The 22,819-nt window shown below is 41.5% G+C and overlaps 2 protein-coding genes across 4 annotated transcripts in view; one reads left to right on the top strand and one right to left on the bottom strand.

Annotated features, from left to right (window-relative positions):
* SCYL3 (SCY1 like pseudokinase 3) overlaps positions 1 to 5,414 on the top strand; it is a 15,764-nt gene extending 10,350 nt beyond the window's left edge. For all 3 annotated transcript variants that reach the window (XM_008630170.2, XM_017729650.1, XM_017729651.1), the window contains exons 12-14: positions 1,570 to 1,713; positions 2,925 to 3,652; positions 4,974 to 5,414. In XM_008630170.2, coding sequence (XP_008628392.1) covers positions 1,570 to 1,713; positions 2,925 to 3,652; positions 4,974 to 5,036 — 935 coding nt within the window. In that variant the 3' untranslated portion in view covers positions 5,037 to 5,414. The remainder of the gene's footprint in view (positions 1 to 1,569; positions 1,714 to 2,924; positions 3,653 to 4,973) is intronic.
* Positions 4,680 to 22,812, bottom strand: CUNH1orf112 (chromosome unknown C1orf112 homolog). Its single transcript, XM_008630422.2, has 24 exons — positions 22,744 to 22,812; positions 22,197 to 22,236; positions 21,412 to 21,500; positions 20,115 to 20,219; positions 19,436 to 19,576; positions 18,287 to 18,449; positions 17,857 to 17,941; positions 17,173 to 17,311; positions 16,652 to 16,732; positions 16,253 to 16,317; positions 14,731 to 14,879; positions 14,048 to 14,156; positions 13,397 to 13,583; positions 12,971 to 13,053; positions 12,543 to 12,594; positions 12,136 to 12,225; positions 11,251 to 11,436; positions 10,446 to 10,568; positions 9,439 to 9,534; positions 8,892 to 9,005; positions 8,362 to 8,466; positions 7,522 to 7,602; positions 6,676 to 6,789; positions 4,680 to 6,369 (listed from the first exon to the last, which is right to left on the bottom strand). Exons 2-24 carry the CDS (start codon positions 22,231 to 22,233, stop codon positions 6,184 to 6,186), a joined length of 2,580 nt encoding a protein of 859 aa, XP_008628644.1. The 5' UTR covers positions 22,234 to 22,236; positions 22,744 to 22,812; the 3' UTR covers positions 4,680 to 6,183.
* Between the last annotated feature and the right edge of the window lie 7 nt (positions 22,813 to 22,819).

The following is a 22,819-nucleotide window of genomic DNA, read 5'->3' as shown; positions in this document are numbered from 1 at the left end:
AGATAGAGTGTGTGTGTTTGGTGGAAAAACTATATTACCTTTCTAAAGGACTTATATAGGCAATTATTTAATATTTCCTCTGTCCTTCCTGTTTTTAAAAATAGTAAATCTCACCTTCTTCCCCCAATTTCTATTCATAGATTGGAAAAGGAATACAAACTTCCCTATTTTATCAGCTCTCTGGAGGCTTTTCAGCTAATGCAAATGAAGACAGTAGCCCCTGTACCTGCTAGATAACTTGGAACCAAGTGTACTAAGGGAAAGCTTGTCTGGATATTGAAACTAAGAATATTTGTAACAAGGGAAAAGTCAGCATTTGTGCAACATTAGACAAACAGATACCAAATGAAATACATGACAGAGATCAGTTTAAGTGTTTGCTTCCTGTTTATGTGTGTACCAGCAGCTACCACACTTCATTAAAATCAGTGGATGTCTCATTGCATTAGTTTCTTTACATTATTTATTTTAGTAGACTGTAGTAAGTAAACCACTTTGGATTGCAGACTGAAACCAGGTTTATTTTTCAGAATACACTTAAAATTAGGCCTGATTTAACTATTGATGAACAACAAAAACCCCACCTTTGTCCTCAACAGTGAGTGATGACCTGCAAAAAGCAACACAAGAGGCTGAGCACGAGGTTTAACAAGCTGTTTGCTCAAGCCCCTCAAAGGATGTGCCCTTTATGAAGGGTGCTGGGGGAGGGGGTGGGTTCTGTGTGTTCTGTGCAGTCCTTTCCAGTGGGCCATGTGTCTGAGGGCACTGATGATCCCTAGACTAAACAGGCACAGCTGGCTGGGAATACAGATGAGCCCTGTGGAAGCAGATGCAGCATTGGCCCAAACTGTGCTAATTTTGAAGTTGTAGCAACTGGGTCCCACACAGCTGAGGCTGGTGCTGGCAGACCATAACCAGTGCTGATCACACCCTGCAGCTCCCAAAAATGAACTGCAACCAGGTGCTTGCCAAGCTGGTTGGGCCAGGGAAATACACCTGCCTTAGGCAGCTCCAACACACGGCCTTGACTGCCCACCACCCACCTCACCTCAGGCTGGGATATAAGGGTAGCTGTCAGTCAGCCTTCAGAGCAGACTCCCATTCCAGGAAGCTGCTGTGCCCATGCCCAGGTATGGGAGGGGGTTGGTGTAGTGTCATGAGTTTGCTTATGCTTGGAATTGTTGTGAGCAAGTGCAGTACTTCTGTATAAGGCAGGTACCAGGGGATTTTGTGATGCAATTGGGATTTTGGATCCAGCCAGGTGGCAAACAGCATTTTTAAAGCATCTGCTCTGATCATAATCAATTTATTCATTTTGTATTTCTTGAAAGAACATCTCAGCAAAAACTCACCATGTACAGTTGCCATAACTTTGTACTGGCAGGAGCTGCAGGCAGCAGGAACAAAGGAGCATTGTGTTATGTATGGATCAGGAGGTGCAGCTGTTGGATTGCTGTGCCAAGCCTCAGCATTGTTGAAATAAGAACATTCCAGTGCTGCAGGCAGTTCAGCTCAGACTGACAACACACCTCGTGGACTTGTGTCCTTTCTTTTCCTTTATCCTGGCAGATTCCCCCAGTCATGGCATGAGCAATCAGAGAAGCCAAACCTCTCAGCCCCTGAAGAGCAGTCCCAGCTTGTTCCCCAGCTCTGCAAATGCACCTGTCAAGAAGCTTCCTATGCAACAAGACAATCCCCTGGCTTCAAAGACAGGTAAAAACTACCCTAGTGCTTCCTTTCAGAAATCAAGTGTTTACCAGTGAAGTGTTGCTTGAAAAGATGTGCATTTTCCCCCATGTGCCGATCTGAAAGATTCAGTGAACCAAGGAAGGCAACAGTGAAGGAAGGGGAGTGTGATCCTTAACATCCTAGGGAATAGCTATTTGGGAAGCTGACATACACAGACTGGGTCCCTGGACTTGAAGTTGTTTCCTTATAGCAGATTCTGTGCTGTGCTTTCACCTCTCCCACAGCTCAGCAGATACTCTGGATTTACATGTCAGCTCATTCTGACAAAGCTGATTCTGTTTCCTTCCATGGCCTTTTCCCACTCACCTGTTGCTTATCAGCAATCAGCTGGTATTTAACGCAGTTCTTGTGCTCGAGGCATGAGCTCTGGCGTGCCCCAGGTCAGAGAGAGTCCAACTGTGTTCTTCTGTGCGTCGTTAAAGCGACTCTGGATGAGCCAGATAGCTGGCTGCTTTGCAGAGGGAACACGGCAGGAGGCGATGGTATCGGCTCACGTTAGCTCGGAGACGAAGAGAGAGGCTGTTCTGGTCTGCCTCCTAACAGGTTTATTGTTAGAAGTTTCACAACCCGAACAAGCTCAGAAGGGATGGAATACGATGGGATCCTTCCCCGAGGCTTGTCCTCAGTTTCATAGGCAATTTGAAAACCGCGGTAAAAGGGGAAAACAACCAATGAGTTACAAGCCAGGGGGAGGATGCAATTTAACAAGAGCCACTGGGGTAAACGGAGAGGCGGGGGGGATAAAAGAAACACCAGACAACCAGTAACCGGGAATTTTCCCGAACCGGGGGAGGTGGCTTGTACCCGGGCACCGCCCAGGGGGGTGCAGCTTAGGCTTCTGAGCCACCCCTCAGCCCACCCTCTGAGTCTGCCTCTTCGGGAAACTCGATCCAGGGGATGGGCTGGGCTTGATTGGCATCACACTGCCCCAGCCCCGCAGTGGGCTGAGTCACCGCAACAGGTATTGCCCCAGGGCTCTGAGGTAAATTCCCTCTTTTGCAAGCAGGAAGGTGTCCCTGCTTTCTAATCCAAGAGGAGCTTTCTTTCCAATCAATTACTGGCTGGTTTCCATGCCAGTTGTTCCCTGTGATGTCAAGAAGTTTTAGACAGAACTCCATCTCTGCCTGCACTTGCTCTCTTTAAACAGGTATGTAACACCTTTTTGTCTTCCACAGGTGAGCAAGGCGCTCAGCCCCCCCTGAACGGAATTCCTGGAAGCATTAATACATTGAGGAACAGCAGGAGCTCTATGACTACCTCGGGAAAGCCAGCAGAGGAGTGGCCAGACTGGAGTGAGCCAGAGGAGGCAGACACTGAGAAAACTGTGAACATTCAAATTCAGCCCCAGGAGCTGCGGGGCAGCACGGGACCTTATTTTGCTGATCATGATGTAGATGAGAAGCCTTGGGATGACTTTGAGCCCAGGAGCCCCAGTCCTAAATTGTCCTCAGGAAACTGCCTCACTGTGACACACGCTGATGCAGTTGAAAGGCCAAGGCCTCTGCCAAGTACCCATCAACTGAGCACAGAATTCAAAAGCCTGAGTCCCCCCACAAAGTCTTGCCATGGGAACAGCTGGAGCAATGACAAGTGGGACCACGAGGAACAACTGGGAGAAACTGTGTTGCCAAAAACCTTTCAGGAAAGGTTGAAGTCTTCGTCAGAGTCTGGCTTGGGAGAAGAATTCACAATCAAAGTGAAGAGGAAACCAGTGCAAGACCCTGAGCTGGACTGGTTTGCTGACATGATCCCAGACATTAAACCTTCTTCTGCTCTTTTGATTTTACCTGAGGCAAGGACAGAAGCAGTTGTTCCCACTCACTCGGGTGGGGTGTCCAGCAGAGAAGGTGCCTCCCAGAATGTGCTGTTTTCATCCAAATTTGCAGCAGCTGATGTGATTGAGGTGAGAGACTCGAGGTAGGGAGGTTTAGGTGACTGTAGCCCTGAGAGGCTCCACAGCACACAGCAGCACACACAGCACTGTAGCACAGCTGGCCCCTCAGTCAGAGCATGGGTACCTGAGGAGGGAGCAGCAGCACAGACGCATCTTTCACCTGTGAATAAAAGGTGCTGAGCTCTGAGTGACGCATCTTAGCAGGCACCAGGTAATTCAGTGGGCACTTGATACAGCAAAGAGAGCTCTGTTAGGAAACAGTGAGGGAATGGACTCAACTTGTACACTACTAGAAGTACTAAGGAGTTTTAGCTCCAGCTTTTACTCTGTGCTGCTGTATCCTGGATGCAGCAATCCTGTGCTTTGTTAAGGGGAATCTTGGTTTGTCAGGTAAAACAAGGCTGGATCCTGGCTGCTGAACAGACATGGTCCCATTCTCAAACAGAAGGGGCTTTCAGGTCCAGAGAATGCTCAGGACTGAAGTGTTTTTCCTGGCTCTTCTAGGAAAACCTAATACCATTGTAAATTAAGGTCCAGGAAACCAGAACTTCCGGATTACAGAGTAAAGCTTTCTGGGTGTGTTGTTTTCATGAAAGAATAGCTGAAGCATTTCTCTATTTCAGAGATAGGGGGGGGGGGGTTACAAAACTGGGGTTTTTCTAAGTAGATAAATCCCTGTAGCCCAATCACAGAGACGCCAAAGACCATTGCTGTTTCCTAGGAGGGGAGGCAGCATTCGCACGTGAGCACGTAACTCACTTAGTGAATAGGTGTTGACTTCAAGTTGTTTTGCTCATTCAGCCTCAGGAGAGCTACCCCATGAATAGCAGGGAGTATAGGGAGAGGAGCCTGGGCTGTAAACTGAAGTTGTTTATGACATTTGAAAACGGCATGGTGTCCTGTGACAGAAGCACTGTCATGACCCCAACCCCATTTTGGGGGGAATGCAGTCACTACTGTGTCAGTGGGAGGGGGAGATCAAACTTACAGTGTTAGAATACAGCAGGAAAACAGCTCTTTCCTAGGGGGAAAGAAATAGTCTAATTTATTTTTATTCTTTTTTAATGCAAAGTGGGTTTGATACAAGCAGTAAAAAGAAAAGTAAGACTCCCTAAGTCTGCTTTTGTCTTTAAGGTGATTCCTCTTGTAGTTCAAAGTTCTTTAAGACCATAAGCTGCAAATACTGACACTTAAATTTTGGGCTTTTGGCATTGCAGATGAATGCTCTGCCATCACAAGCCACATAGGCTCCTGCCTGACTCCTGGGGCTGTGCTAAGCACACAAGTACATTCCACATGCCTTAATGTTGATAATTTTATGTGATTCTAGGCTGAAGCTACAGGCTGGGGTGAAGAAGAGGAGTTGAACTGGGAAGATGATACAAACTGGTAACAGTTCTGAAGCAGACCAAGGCGATTTATGGTGTGTTGGATCCTGTGCCAGGAGTTGCTGCTTCCCTAGTACAATGGATAAAGTACCTCAGCGCTGCTTTTGCCACAAAGCAGGCACTTGCTGCACAGCCGTTAGATCCCATGAGGCCTGAGCTCTTGCCATGGATGCTCCTTCCCAGTCTGTGCCAAAAGCTGCAGGGGTGAGCCTGCACTTGAGCAATATGCCCAGCTGTGGTGCTGCCACTGCTCCCGGAGAGAGGACAGGGTGATGGTGTGATGGTGCTGATGTGCCACTGGAGGCTAAGAGTGGTGTAGGAGATTGTTCCAGAACTCATCCCTGCCCTGAAAAACTGCTGACAATAAATGAAAGTCACACTGAGTTTCTTGGTTAAATGTGCCTTTTTCCTTTGATTTTTTTTGTTTGGGGTTTTTTTTTTGAGTTTTTTTTCCCCAGAAAATTAAAGCCCTTAGAAAGGCTCTATTTAACTTTTCAGCTAAGAGATTATTTTAAGATGAATGTACAGTTTATTCAGCTTATTTATTTCTGTTTGTATAGTTCTCAGTGGCAGAGGAGGGGCTAGGAATCATACAGTGAACGATCACAAACTGCTTAAGCACCGTGTTTTTCTGCTCTTAACTGTGACCAATAACGATTATTTTTAAAGGATCACCCTAGAGTGGAGTGGAACCAGCAGCAGAGGTATGGTCAGAGAACAGTAGAGAGCCTTAAATTGTTATTCTTGAGTGTATTTTAAAATAAAGATAAAAACACCTACTGCCTGGTCACCTGTATGTGACAGGAACAAGGTAACTGCTACTTCTACAACAGATTCAAACCTCTCAGTATTCAGAATACACATTTCATGACATTGTATCTCCACGCAGTAGAAGAACAAGCAATATACAAACCCACAGCTCAGATGTCCAGTAGTGTCCACTCAAATCCATCAGTCCTTCCAGCCACTGGCTATGGAGGACAGGCCGGCACTGCACCCCTCAATCCATTCTGGCACATGAACCAAGACCCAGCAGTACTGCAGAGCATTGCCCCGTATCACAGATGTTTCTTCTGCAGCACTCCTGGCACAAAGGCACCTCTTCCACCAGGGAGCTGAGCTGGTTTGTTGTCCCCAAGCCCTGTAGAGCACCTACCACAAGCTGTCCCTGAGGGTGGCTATGGCTGTGTGCAGAGCCTCCAGCTTCACTGCAAGCCAGGCTGGGGGGGACCCTTTCTGGAGCAGCAGCTTCACAGCCTCCACTGCCCCCTCCATCGTGCCTACTGCTGCCTTGTACTGCTCCTCAGAGGGGGGGTGACAGGCTTTTTTGGCCACAGGCTGCAGATTTAAGTAAACATGGAACATCATTTTAATACTGTACTTAAGGTATCAGTCTTTATCCAAATGTAAGAAACCCTTAGGTGAAACAGAGCTGCAAGACTCCCTTGTCCTTGTGAGAGTTCTTGCTGCCTGGCAGGCACTACAGACCATTAGGATATCTTACTAAGGGCTGGGAGTGCACATGTGACCATTTTTCTCAGACCATGGAGGGCAGCCTTTTACCCATCTTAGCCTTTTCAGAGACTCCCCAGAACTGACAGAAATTAACAGGAGGACCCAGATAGCTTAAAGAAGCACACATACCTCTGCTGTTGACTCCAATTCTCCATCCACTTTTAAAGCCTGTGCATGCCAGGTAATCCTTTCTTGCTTCAGGCGTTCTGTTCGTGCTTCTCTCGTCTCTTCCACCTGCCTTGTCTAGGGAGAAAGCCCCAAGAGAGGTAACTAAACCCAGGCAGCATTACCAACCTTCATAGGCTTAATTTATATGCCAGAACAAAAGGGAGGGAGGGAGAGATTTTAATGTGCAGTTCAAAGAATATTATGTCTCACACACTTCTGATCAGAAGATTGAAGTTATCTACAACTTTGGGTTAGCATCACTGGCAGCTCTCAGTTCTGTAAATGACCTCCTTGCCAAAAGCTGCTCAGCCAGAGAGCCCTGCCTCTCTTTCCCAGTGTCTGTCCTGCAGCAACAGCCACCTGCTCTTAAGAGGATTTCTGCTGTTTTGCAAAAGGTAATGAGATGTTTCAGAATTATTTAGATAATTTAGATTTCATGATAATTTAGATTTCAGAAACTGATCCAAGAGAAATGGGGAAGGAAATCAAACCAAATCAACAAATCCTGTCTTTTTAATATGTAACTTCTTTCAAAAATAAGAGTGTAATTTAATAAGTATTTTTTGTTTAAGGAGGATAAATGCTTTGTTTTTAAAGTTGGAAGTACTGGAGAAGCAGTGTGCATAGGAATGGCAGTTGTTAATTCTGCTGATTAAAAAAAGTAGAAAAGTTCAACCAGACAGTTTATTTTAAAGTTATTTAATGGTCATGCAGATAATGCAAGTGTAGACCCATGCTGTGTATTGCTTATAGCAGATGTACAGCATCAACTAAGAAAGCAGTAAAATGGTTAAACAATATATGTACCTTAGCCAGAAAATTAACAACTTTGTTCTTAGCTTCTTCAGAATTAAGGCACCAAGGAACAACATCTTCATGTCTTGTTTCCTGTCAAAAATGTTATTGATTGTTTAGTACATTCATGCTAACAAGGGAACAAAATAGATGTTTCTGTGACAGTCCCTGCCCTCTTGCAACCAATCTAAGCAACCAGTGCCTAATCTTTCTTCACTTCCAGCTCCTGAAATCAATTCCAACTGCACTAGCCCTCAGTACTTTTAATGTGCAGTAGCATCTGTAACTAAGATCCGGATTGTGCAGTGAGGAGCAGCAAACATTTAAGACAGGAGAATTTCTGTACAATAGAAGTTAACAGAGTCAAGTGCCTGTGATGCCATGATGATTTTTTGCCTTTTCTTTTATACCCCTTTTATAACTTTTTATAACTTCTGTATTCTTTGTGCTTTTTGCCTACATTCTTGGAGTTGTTTGTTCAGGTAGGAGACTAAACATTTTAGAAGCTTCATAGTTAGGGATCAGTGTGCCCCAGACCCCAAGGTCCTCTCCAGAACACACTTTGTAAACTAAGATAGAATCATCCAGGCGAAGGTTCCTTGGGGAGGGGGGGCTCATTCGAGCCTCTCATTGGGGAATTTTTGATAGATATGCTAATTACTAAGACCTATACTGTTAGACCAGATCTTTTGTGGGTGTGCATGGAGGTGCATTCGACCTGGACGTGTGCACCTAAGGCTCCTTAAAATAAATACCAAGGTAAAATCTCTTTTTCCCTTCTAACCGTGTTCGACTCTTGATTTTCAAACCAGGAAAAGGCATCACCTGCACCCAGAGTTGTGCTCTTCTCACCTCTGCAAAATGTGTGAACGCCTCCAGTGCGTGCTGGTGAATCAGCCAGGTCTGGTCAGCCAGCAGAGAGGCAAACAGACAGGACAGCTGGGGCACAACCTGCCTCTGCAACAAGAACAAACATCCATCAGTTCCCAAGAGTTAGTTGTGCATATCTCACCATCATGATTTATTATTAAAGAATCACTGTAAGACTGAGGGACAGGTTTGGGAAATGCATGAGTGCTACTGCCCTGTCTGGCTAAAGAACCACTGTGAGGGAGGTGATGTGTTCCATTCTCACTTCTTGTTGCTTCTCACCAGTGAGAAAGGACTGGCATTTGAACCTCCAAGCATCTTGCATGCACTCAGCACCTCTTGATGAAAAATAAATCTGCTGCAGACTATTAATCCAAGACAATTATCCTGGCACTCCTGTAAGTATGTAACGAACTTGATCCTTTAACTGTAGTTTTTAATATATTTAAATAATAGGCATATCTTTTTATCAAAAGACAAGATAATTTCACTAAGGCCACAATTACATTTACCTGTGCTTCTTGTGGTATAAACACCTTTCCCATGGAAGACAGAAAATCCACCATTGCTAGACGGACATGATCCGGAGGATGCAGCTGGAGCAAGAATGACTGCAGTGCAAACACCTGCGGGAGACAAAACCCCAGCAAAGCTCCATCAGACAGACTGTAGGTGAAAACTGTGCAGGCTCATCTCTAAATCCAAACACAGGGAGTTTAGAAACCTGAAGGAGGTATGCTGCACCTCCAATAAAACTGGCCAGGATAAAGCTGCAGGGTGCATTTTAGAAAGAAATGACCATGCTCTCTATAGCACATCTATATATCTCAATTATCTTACAAAGGAAAGGGATTCTCAAAAGCAGTGTTAACCAAAACGCCATGTGCTTGGTTTAAAGGCCAGGGAAATAATCAAGGAAGATTATTTTCTTGTTAAGAGAAAGCCAGACCATGAAATAACTCATCTGAGGTTTCAACAAATCACAAAGAACTTGGTTTTCATGTAGTGAATTATTCATAAGGTAGTGTTGGGGATTTTATGATTTTTTTTTTTTTTTACCTGGGTAATCAGTTGAGCATCTAATGCTTGGATGAAAAATTCCGAAAGGTGAAGTAATAAACACAGTGTCTTCTGGAGACATGGCTCATCTGAGACCTTGAAGGGAACACAAGATATCAGTAACATTGCATTTTAGCTCATGAAATAACAACTTAGGAAATGTCAAGTTATAGTAGTGTTCCAAACTTCTTAGCCTGACTTCACACATGTATTGTAAGCACTGCATTGTAAGCAGCAGAAGAAAATATTAAAATAATCGTATTGATATTTCTAGGTAGTCATATTGTATAAGACCATTTTCTTTGATTTTTATGGAGAATATTTCTTAACCCTCATCTCCTTCCACCACTCACTAAAATGAGCACCTAAAGGCTATCTGAACTATTTCTTTTCACTTTCAGTTGCCAAATGTCCTAACAGAATGGCTGACGTTGGAAAAGACCTCTGAGGGGGCACATTGTTGGCTCTTCACTCCCACTCTCAAACTTTCTTTTTTAATCTGGAGCATGAAAATCCTGACAATCCTTTCTTCTTTCCTTTATGCAGCTGCAGCCATGAACAGGTACGTGGTCACAAACACATTGCCTGACCCCCTTGGGAGGAGGGTGATTAGCCCTGTGCCTCCCCATGTGCTGGGCTGTGTTCTAATCAAATCACCCTGAGTTTTGTTCACATTCTAATGAATATTAAAATACACTAAGTTTGTAACTGCTATGAATCAAAATCATGTATTGCAGGCTTCTCCTTGAGCAAGTCTGAATCTGACACTAACAGATGGAGTAACAAGGAACCAAATATGTAATACTCAGGAAATTCAAACTCAAGCTTCCCAGAGCTCATGCCTGCCCAACAGATAAACCAGATGAGAGCAGATGGGCAGCACTTGTACACTGTACTTTACTGAAGCAGTCCAATCCAAATAAAACAAATGAGTAACAACAACTTGAGGAAACAGCACCTGCCTCTCCAAGACATGTTTTTACCAGTGGAGCAGCAAATTCTCTTACCTGCTTAGCCTGGAAAAAAGACCAGAACTGACTGAGCACTCCCAAGACAGATGCCTTAAGTTCTGCCTCCAGAGTGTCATCAGCAGAACTGCAGGCAGCCAGCAGGACAGAAAGGGCAGTGTTCTAGGAGAAAAAAATGTGTAAGACCAACCAAAACAAACTACACATAAACCAACCCAAAACCCCAGGCTCATACGAAACATCTAAAATGATACAAGATGGCAAGAAGCCCAAAGTGCTGTGTCAACTGTACAGAACAGTTAATCCAGCAGGACACCAGCCAATAAAGCTTCCAGAGCAGGGAAACCATCCATTACTCCTGTGAGTTTCACACATGCTGCAGGTCATTTGCTGCACTGTCTGGAGAAGTCTGGCAGCAGACACTTCATGTGGAAGCCTCTGATTTCTCACATTCCCTCACCAAGGAGACCAGTGAGCATCTTTCAGATATGATGCTGCATAAAACCAGTCAGGACTTTAAAACTGAAGAGTAATTGTATGCTAAGGTATAGTATAAATCAGAAATGCTGAAGAAAAATACATCTGCTCACCCAGAGAGCAAAGAACAACTAGAGTAACTAATGAATCACAAGACTTCCACTGTCACAGTAGAGGTCCTAAGGTGCTGCATACTACAAGAAAACAACATGAGAGTTCTTGCTCATGCATATGCCAGCCAGGTGGAGAAAAAAGCTGTGCAACAGACTGAAAAGTAAAATTGAGGTGACAGCAACAGAATCCTTGTAGTTTTCAAACTAGAATGTAGAGTTCAAACATTTTTCCAAAGACAAGCAGATCTCCTTACCACAGGTGGGAGCTCTCCCAAGGCACGGCTGCCGTTCAGCCACCACCAGCACCGTGCGAGCCCTGCCGTGAACAGCTGAGATGCCACTTGTATCCTAAGGTCAGGATTCAGGGCTCTGAGAGACACGTGCTGCCACACAGCCAAGTTCTCCACCTCTTCAGGAAGAAACTTATGAGCAAATTCTACCTGGAAACAAAAGAGAATAGAAACTAAACAGACCACAAAACAATTTGATAGTCTGAAAAATGAGAAACCAAAATGCACTGCTGGTTAGCTTCAGATACATTATGTGAAAAAAGTTGAGTAAAATATTTCATTTTTTAAATAAAATCCAACCTTTTATATAAAAAACATTTAAAAACTGCCACCTCCCTTGTCACATATAGGACATCAGAATGATAAGGCAACTGATTCTTTCAGCTGCTTGAAGCAATGGCACCAGTGAGTAGAACAAAGGGCTCTCCAGAGTACACAGAGAGGCACTGACAGGACAGGACACTACTCCTGATACCTGATGTCATGGGAATGCTCACAAACACCAGTCACAGATGCAATGACAGGACACAGTTTCAGCAAATCTGGGGAGTTATGCTGTTTTCATATTTTGTCAAAAAAAGGACTTCACTGATGCCCAATAACACTCCTAGAAAGGTCAATGTGCTTTTCTTATTTTAAAGAGCACTTCTGCAAAAAGTAGGATCCACAATAAGTAATAACTTAGTGACTTAATGACTTTGACTAAGTAATAACAAGTACAATAACAAGTGCAGCAAGTGAGCACTCAATGTCTTGTCACTTCTCCAGAACTGAAAGGGGATATTTTAACACAGGTCACTGATTCAAATCTCTTCTACTGACAACAGCAGATGCTGGTGCTGTACTTGCCTGATGCTCTGGAGCCATCAAGAACAGCATTCGCTTCAGCAGCACACCCAGGGCAGAGACCTGGGAGCAGTCACTGGGCCAAGCCTTTACCTGCATTAGGGTAAAAAAGTAACGCACCTCATTACACTAAGGGAAAAAGCACCACTTAGCAAATAAATTCTATACAGGATGTTCTCAGAATTGCTATGTGCAGTCACAGCAGTAACACTGTCAATAAAATAAGCAGGGCATATTGTTTTATATTTTCACTGTACTGCTTCTGCTAATTACTAATCCAATCTGAAGAACTGAAACAATCTCCATTTGGATTTATAAAAAGAATTCCTGTCTTTGATCATTTAGAATCTTTGCTGGTAGCACTCAGATTTAAACTGATGCCAAACTGCAAACATCACTGTGGTTCTTACCAAGTGGGCGATCACATTAACGTGGTGAGCACACAGCTCAGCTGTTCCATACCTGAAACATGAGCGAGAGCAGTTTGTGAATCTGTACTTCCAATTCTTTTACAGACTAAATATTATAAATCTTGTCTGAGAAATTGCCATTTCCTCTAACATATTTAAACTTGATTTGCAGACACAATCTACTTGAGACAACCATTTCAAAAACCAATCACTAAATAACAGAGAAGCTATGTTCATCTTGCTTGCAAAAATGTAAAAATGGCTAAGCCATTTCTACTCCTAATTTTCAAAGTATGCTCTGTATCTGAAAATAATCCAATTCTGGGACAATTCTGTCTTACAAAAATCTCTCTCAAGGAATTAAGTACAACAACAAAATGAACTGGATGTGTGGAAAACCTGCTTGACTTGTAATAGGAGCATCTTACCGGGCAAGGAAGCACCACGAGTCCATTGCTAGCAGAGATGTGATCATACTGGAACCCAGCACAGCATCCAGCAGGGCACACTCCTGAGGAGAAATGGGAAAATTAACACAATTTGAATACTGCATAAAAGAAAGCACTGAACTTTTATAACGACTTGACCTTCCCTCCTGCGAAAGAGCACAAAAATTGCTAAAACCACTAGGTCCTCAAGAACTTGTAGGAAGCTTTATTTTCCCCTTTCCCACAAGTGACATTTGCTGTATAACTGAACTCCAGTCATGTAACTGTGTCACAGCTGATTTCTACAGAACCACTTCTTACCCAAGCATCTCTCCAGAGTTACATCATTAGAAAGAACCCATTCTTTTTAAGGAGCACCTATGCATCACAACAGCTGAAGAACTGATAAGCAAAACCCAATCTTACCAGCTGAGGGAAGTATGATGGGAGTGTGGAAGCAATGAAGGAGCACAGGTGGACACAGACATAGTGATAGAGGGTGATGGGAACTGCTGGCTGTCCGGTACTGACCACCTCTGGCAAACGGACAGGGAGAGAAAGCTCCCCACAACATTGCTGGAAACTGAAGAAGAGAGCTGAAAACAAAGACAGGCTGCAAGGGGGAAAGAAAAAAAAACAAAAAAGAGAACAGCCTGATTACAGATATGTAAGTCCCGTATCCTGCAAGCAACATCTGTATTAAAAAATCTTTGTCTTTGGCCAGAAAAGATGGCAATAACTTCTGTGCTTTTACACCAGATTATTAGAGAGTTCAGGCATAAAAGTGTGAGATTTTAACTTAGTGAAGTATCAATGAATTACACACATATCCTTCTTCCTACCCTGCAAGTACTCGAAATACCATTCCTTTCCTGCAAAAACAAAGACATCTCTGGCTCTGTAGCCTTCACTCCTGAGGCAATGAACACCAGATCCTATTTGTCTTGGCATAAGGATATAAATCCATAGTGACAATTTTACTGTTCAGTTGCAAAGGAAACTCAAGCAGCTGAGCCCCTTTGTTTGCCTGTATGGAACAACTGCTGTGGTGAAGTACAACCAAAACCTTTTTAGTACCTTTTTCCTGTGTTCCAGAGAGTTTGCACTTCTTCAGGCTGAGAGGACAGCTTGTCCATTATGGTAAGCAGGAGGAGACACTGGGGCAGCTGCTGCTCAGGAGGGAGACCTGTAGAAGTTTGGGTTTCAAATGTGAAGTAAGTTGGATGGATATATTTAGTGTGTGTGTAAACTGGCTTTTAAGCAAGTGTATAGGCAAACTGATGAGCTATCTCAGAATTGTGATATGTTGGTCAGGGCAGAAATCAGGGAGAAGGGCTTATTGAAACAAAAAGCTGATAATTTTTCAGTTTGAAGGCATTCTACTTTTCACAGAAAATACTTAATTTAGGAAAAAATAGCTGTCTTCCCCCAACAACAGAACAGCAGAAAAATTTCATCTTACTTTGAAAGTTTGTGGCAAATGTGGATTGAAATTATGCAAAAGAGCAGAATTGATAGGATTGGTGTTAACCAGATTAATATTGCAGTTGTTATGAGTACTTTGGAAAAGATGAATTCAGCAACAACATGAACTATCCATTATAAAATCCATCCAAGTTAGCATGCAATCAGTTCTATCACAGTACTTACAAAAGAACCAAAGACAAGCAAACGAGTACAGAATATTGCTTATGGTCCAAAAAGCCAAAATGTCAATCCTGATCCCTCGGACAGCACTGAGAGCGGTACTTTCAACCCACCTAACTTTTCACTTAACACTTGCTCCATGAAAGGACTAAAGGGAAGAAGCTGGTTGATCAGAGGGTCCAGAGCCACAAGAAAAACCCGGGATATTTCATCTTGATGAACTTCCAAGATCTCTGGAGCATAAAGACTGTGAGGAAATTTGCTGAGGGGGAATAAAAAAAAAAAGAAGTTTAATTTTCTCAGTAGCATTTTCAGCAACACTACTTTTCTCCAAAAGAGCTACAAAAAGGCAAATTCATTATTTCCTTGTTCCTGTGAAATAAAAGACAGAAAAGGCTCCCCATTTGAAAATATCTGTTATAGCCCAAGAGTTACAACTCATCCACATTTTACTAAACATTTAAAGAAAACCTTACAAGCTCACAGAAAATGTATGTAAAATACATAACATCTATTAGAAGAAACACACCAAATCACAAAGAGTTGAGCGAAAGGAAAAGCCAAGAAAAATGCCTTTATAAACAATTTGACAGTCATAAATGTGACAGCACTAATTTAACACACGACCCTAAAAGGGTATCACAATTTCTCTGAAGAGCAAAAAAAACCTTGGGCAATAAAAGAAAAAAAGAAGCAATATGAGAAAAAAGCAAGAGATCATGAAATGAAAACCTTCTACTCTTGCAGCTTATAAAGTCAACTGTAAAAACGCTACCTTCCTACTCAAAAATCCTGCTCAGTTTCCCTGAGTGAATAAAAGTTTACCTCAACCTTCCACTTGAGAAAGACCTACAAGGTAAGTAAACTTAGAAGAAGAAACTCATAAAAAAATATCCATCCACCCAATCTTGCAGTGGAACATGCAGTAAACTCAGGTGCACATCTCACCACAGAACCTGGTTTGAATTCCAAAAAAAAAGGCCAAAATCAGCCTCTGATTTCATAATATAAAGAATTACCAGTACAAAGTCTGTGTTTCCTTATGCCTCCCCATCACTGCAGCAAATAGAACAAAATTTTTTGAAAGGAAAGTGATAAACCACTTGCAGACATTTATAATTTATTATAAGACCATCTGCTTCCAGAAGAACCAAAGTCCTTCTGTGAGACTTCACAAGATTATTAACACAACAATAAAGCTATGAAAAATTTTAGGATACTCTCTTTCTGATCCCCTCTTTCTCCAGGACAAATTTTTCCATACTTTGTCTTAAAGTAGAAACAATCTGTCAAAAGGCACTGCTGAGAACTGCATTTAGTCCTAGAATTTTTTTTCCTGCATATTCTACAGATAATTTGTTAATAAATGTTGCCATAAATAGTTGCAACAAAGTTAAAGGTTTGTCATTACGGGACATGCACAGTACTGATCAGGAAGGGGGTTTAGGTAACCATGTAACACAAAACCGCATAATTTATTAAAAAATATTTTAGCTTTCTGTACATGAAAAAAGATAGCAACAACTCTGGAATGAGAACTGCATTTTTACATCTCAAAATATTTGTAATTTAAGAATACAATATGGAAATGTTATTAAGACACTATCAATAATAGATTATTTGTACTTCACATACCTGTATATCTGAAGAAAGAGCTGATGTAACTGAGAACAGGAGTCAGAGAAGCAAGCAAGAAATTCCTGCGAAAGCCATCAATTTTGAGTGATACTTTTAAAATAAAATACATGATTAATTATATTAATTACTGGACATCTCCTACCAACTACTCAGCGCCACTGCATGAAACAACCTGGTTTAGTTTATTTCCCTGGGAAGTCCAAGCAGTAACCCTGCACAGGCTTGTGAGTATTTACTGGTGGAAGAACTACGAGCAGGTGATGTATGGATGTTAGTTACACTGCCCATATGGGATAGCCGTAAATTGTTAAGATATTATGCAGTACAAAATTATTCCATTTGCAGACCAGAGGCTTAAATTTAATACTAACATAGAATTCAAGTATTAAAACATACCTTGGTGTAGTGTACAAGGGAGTTAGCAAAGAACCTGCACAATTTGACTGTCTTCTGGAACAGCCTGACATCAGTGCCCTCCTGTCCAAAAGAAGCAGTTCTAAAACTTAATATAGAGTAATACATCAAAACAGGAAGTTAGATTGCTAACCTATTTCACATTTGATTCTCTACAGACTCTGCAGCTAAGGGGGAAAAACTTTAAAAATATTCAGTATGTATGCTTCAACATTTTTAGAGCAATATTAAGAATTTGATTGACCTTGGGATATTGTCAGTTTAGGAAATAAAAAAAATTCTTACATAATTCTTACATAAGTGTAAACTTAAGTGTCTCAGTAAAACATTCTCAATCTACACAAAGTTATGGGCCTCACATTCATGTGGTTTCACAGATGTTTTGCCTACCACATGAAATAAAACCCCAAAAAACCCAAACCAAATTACTCCAAGTGATAATACAGCACAAAGAATTTATCCTCCTCAAGTTCACTGGCAGCTTTGGAAGCTTTTTAATTCACCTGTATCTCTGACACCTTCATTTGCTCAGCCAGCTGCAAACAGGAGTCAAAAGAAAGAAGAGTGTCCTTGCACAGGCCACCAAGGATGTCACTGTGTTTCAGGTGGCACTGCAGCAGTGAGTGATGCTTCAGGCTTTGCCTGAAAGACAGGAATATAATCAGGTATTTAATTGTCAGAAGTGATCGTGCAATGAGTTCCTACAAATCCAAGCAACTAATTCTTCTATTTAGGCTTTTATTCAGCAGTGATTGGTGCAATATCCATGTACACTGAAAGCAGAAACTCAGAGAGAACAACTCTCCCCATGGCCATGGCTGAAACACAGGGGAGAGGCAGGACGGAAGTGCAAGACAGACAACTCAACCCAAAAACGTCTACAAAATTGCAGGTCAGACCTCTTAATATTATTTATTCAGACAATGGTGTTTTAAATTTTCTTCTGCATTGCAATACAAAAAGTCAAGTTTCTATTACTTTTCATACCAATTCCTACCTACTTTCACTGAAAGTGCTTTAATATTACCTCCTAGCTAAATTTCTCAATTGTTTCTAAATTTACTTACTAAATAGCTACATTGAATTCTCTAATTTTAATTTTATTAGAAACTCTGAACACAAAGCAATTGAGATGTTCATTATTTAAAATGATAGCACACTAAAATCCGAAGAGTTCCATGACATACTTGATTATGAACTTCCATGTATTGGCATGAAGAGCGTGGTCCATATTGGAAATTACAGAGCAGATCTCTAGCACAGTGTGGATTACTAAGGAAATAATAACAGCAGCAACAGAGTTAAATCAGTTTATGAGTTCACAGCAATCCCAAGAGAATACTAAGAGAATAGCAGCACATTGACATGAATTGGGAAAATGGCTCAGCATTTAGGTGTTGCCCCTTTCCTACAAACCTACACAACATGCCCCATGCCACAGAGGAAGCTTCAGGAGAAAAATGGAAATATTTCAAGCTTCAAAATGCTCCTTTCTGAAAGGCTGGTCAGGACAGCAGGAACTGAGCACACTCAGAAACTTGTTTTAAAATTTCAAACATACTCTCCATCGAAAAAAAATACTGAGCAAGACTAAGAAAGTATTAAATCCAAATATACCTGACACCATATATGTGATGTCATCTTCAGTGGAAGCAGACCCTATGGAAATCAGATCAACCAGTTCCATCAGCTGTTTCTGAAGGGAGTAAGTTTCCTTAAACATGGCTTGTAGGAGGTCAGAAATTAAATGCAGGTGCCCACAGTACACTGATTCACTGTCCTGAAATGGGGAGGGAGAGGTTTATGAAAGAGTTCAGGACTCACAGCCTGATTTTTCACATGCTGAAAACACCAAGAGCTTCACCGTACATTTCTCTGGAAAAAAAACAAGGCACAGATATACCTACTTTAACTCAATTTAACTCAATAACACAGCCCCTGACCACTCAATATAAACTGCATTCACCTGCAGCTCGTGGACAACTAATGAGGTCTGACTGGCTCTTGTGAGTTTTAGGGGGCTCTGGATTAGACCTCTATGTATGAACCTAAGATCATATTTCTGAACCAAACAGGACAATGTTAGCAATAAAGGAAGTAGCATTCCAAATACTTCCCAATACTTTCATATTAGAATTGCTAGATAAAGGTATGGCACCTGAGTTTGAGTCCTGACTTGGAAAACTGATGTAAATATTCCCATAAGAAAGACAAAAGTGAAAATGAAAGATATCCAAAAATTAGTGTGTTCTTACAATAATCTTATTTTATTTTCAATGCTTAGAGGGGATTACTGTTGCGTCTGAAAATCCAGATCAGTCCATATCTGAAACTGATACACGCTACTCACGGTAACCAACCTAAATCTGCTAATCTCAACTTTCAATATGTTCTGGAACTTCAGAAAAATAAGGTAGGTCACACCATGTTTGTAGCCATTTGTAGCTCTGAAAATACTGCAGCCATCAAGGCTGCACAGATCTCTCAGAGCACTCTGCTCATGAGCAGAATGATCAGTTAACACTGATGCAAAATATGGAAATAGCCCAGTCTGAGCCTCTCACCAGCAGGTCAGATTTGCTGGGCAGACAACTGAAAAATCATCTTTGTACTTGTGCACTAAGTGCATTCTGCAAACGATTTAACAACTAAAATTTAAAGAATAATAATTCGACACCAATATAATTTCAGAATAGGATCTTCTTATAAAGTGTTTCCTAAAAGCCAAGGAGCGTAAGGATTTTTGTGCTTCCAGCAGAACCTTACCTTGCAGTGTATGAAGGTGCTCTTTATCACATAGAGGACGGAGGAAGGGAGGGAGCGGATGCTCTGCAGGGACACGCACTCCTGCAGCGAGCACACGTAGCGCACACAGCCTGTCAGAGTCTCCAGCAGCTGCACCATGGTCTGAGAGCAAGGATGAACAACATCAGGCTATGCTGCTCACTCCTGCAATACCTCCAAAAGCATCTTTTCTTAGCTGAAATGCACCGAGATTTTTATGGCATTTAAAGTTCACTGCTATTTGCATAAATAAGTAACTTGTTAAAGATAATAAAGGTCCAGAGCTTTTCTCCGATACCATATCCTCTGTGAAAACTTCTTACTTCTTTGACTATTGTTCTCCACTTACAAAAATTTTAAAACTTAGAATGAAGTGACTGTATAAACAGGCGCCAGATTCACTCTTTAAATATGGGGATTCACATTCCATCTGCAATAGGAACTTAAGCAGAATTTGAGATGATTTTTTAAATTATTATTAGCATCACATGCTAGATGTAATCAAATCATTCACAAAATGTTAACTGAACTACAAAGGAAGATTAAATTACATTTTAAACACCAGTAGCTGGCAAAAACATTCTAAAAACACTTTAATAGTTTAGATAAAAGCAAAGAGTGATGTAAACATTATTTTGACAGCTTATGTGATGGGACTTGCCTGTAACAGATTCCGTACAGTACTGCGTAACTCTGTGCTCTGGCTGGTCAATCCTTTGGCCTCACTGGATAGCTCACACATCAAGTTATCAAAGAACTGTAGAGTCTGTCAGAACACAACAAAACTGAAACATTGTATTTACAAAGGTACCCATGCAAATAGTAACACCATGGCATGGAGGCACAGACAGAACTTACAGGAGAAAACACTTTCCAGCATTTCAGTCACAAAGCATGATATAACAAGAAGCAAAAATCTTCTACATATATATATTATAGACAGAAGATATTATAGCTTTTATTTCTGCTGAAATCTGTTAGTAAAACAAAATTCTTAGCTAATTTGCTTGAAAAATATATACCTCATGCTACCAAAGATTTTTTACTTAGTTAAAACTGTATCATTTAAAAAAATATTTTCATTTTGTCTCAGAAAAATTATTTATTTGTTGAGAATGATTATTTACATTTTGAATACATTAAAAAAATAAGTCCATGACATACAAACAACATCTATTTCTACTTTAATTGAGGTTTTTTGGATATCTGATGAGTGTTACTGTTGAGACTGCAAAGACAGTGAGGTGCTTCTGGGCACATGCAGGATAAACATGTGGTACAGTGATTCTTTTTCAGGATATGCCTATTGGGAGATAATTTTCTTGTAATCTCCAAAATTTGTTACTTGAGATAAAGTAAGAGAAATCCAGTGGCCCTTTTTACTGGCTTCTTAAAATGGACAAGCTGAGGCCCAAAACTTAAATCAGTAACTTGGCACTGCTTTACTTCACTTAAAACACAAGTACTGATTTGAATACAACTATAGCACAAAAGTCTCCATCATTTAATCAGAAAAGAAAACATGTGTGAGGTCAGTACAGTCTAAAACTTTATTCACTATATTAATTCACAAATTTCACAACATTTATTCATGGTATAGGAATGTTGAGTTCTTCAGTTTACTTGTCCTGAAAAGCTACCTCTCATAAAAATTCTCCACCTTGGTCATTCTACAAAAAGCCCAATCTTCTCAAAAATAAATAAAACCCAAGTCTATTGCTGAATATAGAAAGCAGAATTGTATATTTGATTCTCTCCCTACTGTAAAGGATGAGAACAATCACAGAAACAATTCAACACAACACTGTGAAAACTCTTAAAGGGTAAAATTTCAGTTTCAATTTTTGTATCTCACAGAATAATTACATTGTGCAACTTCAAAAAAAGAATCACTGCATTCAAGCAGGTTCTAGCACTGGACTGACTGACAATTCCACAGTTAACTGGAGCTGTCCTACCTTAGGTAATACTTTAGAGAAGAAAGTTCCTTCCAAATCTTCAAGGCTGATATGTGGCAAAAACATTTCAGTCAGGATCCTCAAAACACCTGCAAAGAAAAAAATTTACAATGTGTGATTATCAGAAATATACAGCAACCTTGGAAACAAAGAACTGCAGAAAGCAAAAACAGATCAGGTACTTGATTTTGAGAGAGGCAACAGTTGCCTTATCTGAAATGCATGACAACACACATGCATTATCTGAAAAATCAAGTAACTGTAACAGCTCCAACATGCACAAACCCATTAAAAATAGCAGCACGCCTGACTAAACTTAGTTGAAGGCTGAGCACAACTGCCAGCCTAAAGATCTAGTATTTGCCGACTTCCAAACTGCAAATAGTTGCACATTTTATAATGTAACATAATATGCAATGTAACAGTGAGTTTTAGCAACACTTCTAAACAGTTACATATGAGCCTCATTTTAACTATCAGCTTTGTCACCTGGAAGATAACAGCCCAAAAGACAATAAAACACAAGATAAAAAGCACCCTTCTTTCATGTGTTTAAAGATCAGAAGTAGCAGAAAGGAAAAAACAGCCTTACACGCAGAGCTTCGATAGGGACTTTTATAAAGCTTATTCAACATGCAGTTCGTGGAATTTGCAAGGTCCAGCAGGATTGCTGAAGACTCTGAAAATCCCTAGTTGTATCAGAAGTATTTTAAGCACTGCAGTGATTATAATGCAGTTGCAATACAGGGCTTCACAGGAAGAGGCACTTCTTAGCCATTACTTACGAATATGCTCCGTCCAGTCTTCAGACTCTTGATACATTGAGTAAAAACGTTAAAGAAAATCAAACTTGTTCTGCTATAAAGGTTATCTTTAAAGGACCTGCAGAAGCCACAGTGGCTTCTCTCACTCTGTCTCATATATGTATGAAATTGGCAGGGATGCTCCATAACCAAAGCAGCCTGATAGGCCAGAGTACCCACAGGACGAGAAAAGCATTTCTGCAATGTATTAGAAAGTAAATCTTGGGCCGGGGGGAAGGGTAGACGAGGGTTGCGTTGGGGAATTATCTACAGTGCTAAATGAACCACACACGATTTTCTAGATTCTATGACTCTTTTATTTCAGGGAAGGGCTGTACTCGTCTCCAGCAAAATTCCCTGTACCCGGCATTTCTATCCTGTGTCGGCCCCTCACAAAGGTTCCATCACTTTCCCTCACACAGATTTGATTGAACCGTGGAGCACTGAAGGATGCACACAACCCCCACACACCCCCTCACCACTCCTGTGCCTTCCCGCAGCCCCCCAAGAGCCCTGCTGGGAAGGATATAAGGAGCCGGGGCAGGACAGCGGGCAGCTCCCGGCGGCAGAGCTCCCAGTCCCAGCCGCCGAGGCACCGCAGGAGG

Source organism: Corvus brachyrhynchos, unplaced genomic scaffold (genome assembly GCF_000691975.1).
Source record: "Corvus brachyrhynchos isolate BGI_N302 unplaced genomic scaffold, ASM69197v1 scaffold101, whole genome shotgun sequence".
In the NCBI taxonomy this organism is placed as follows: domain Eukaryota; kingdom Metazoa; phylum Chordata; class Aves; order Passeriformes; family Corvidae; genus Corvus; species Corvus brachyrhynchos.
This window is presented reverse-complemented; position numbering and strand designations above follow the sequence as displayed.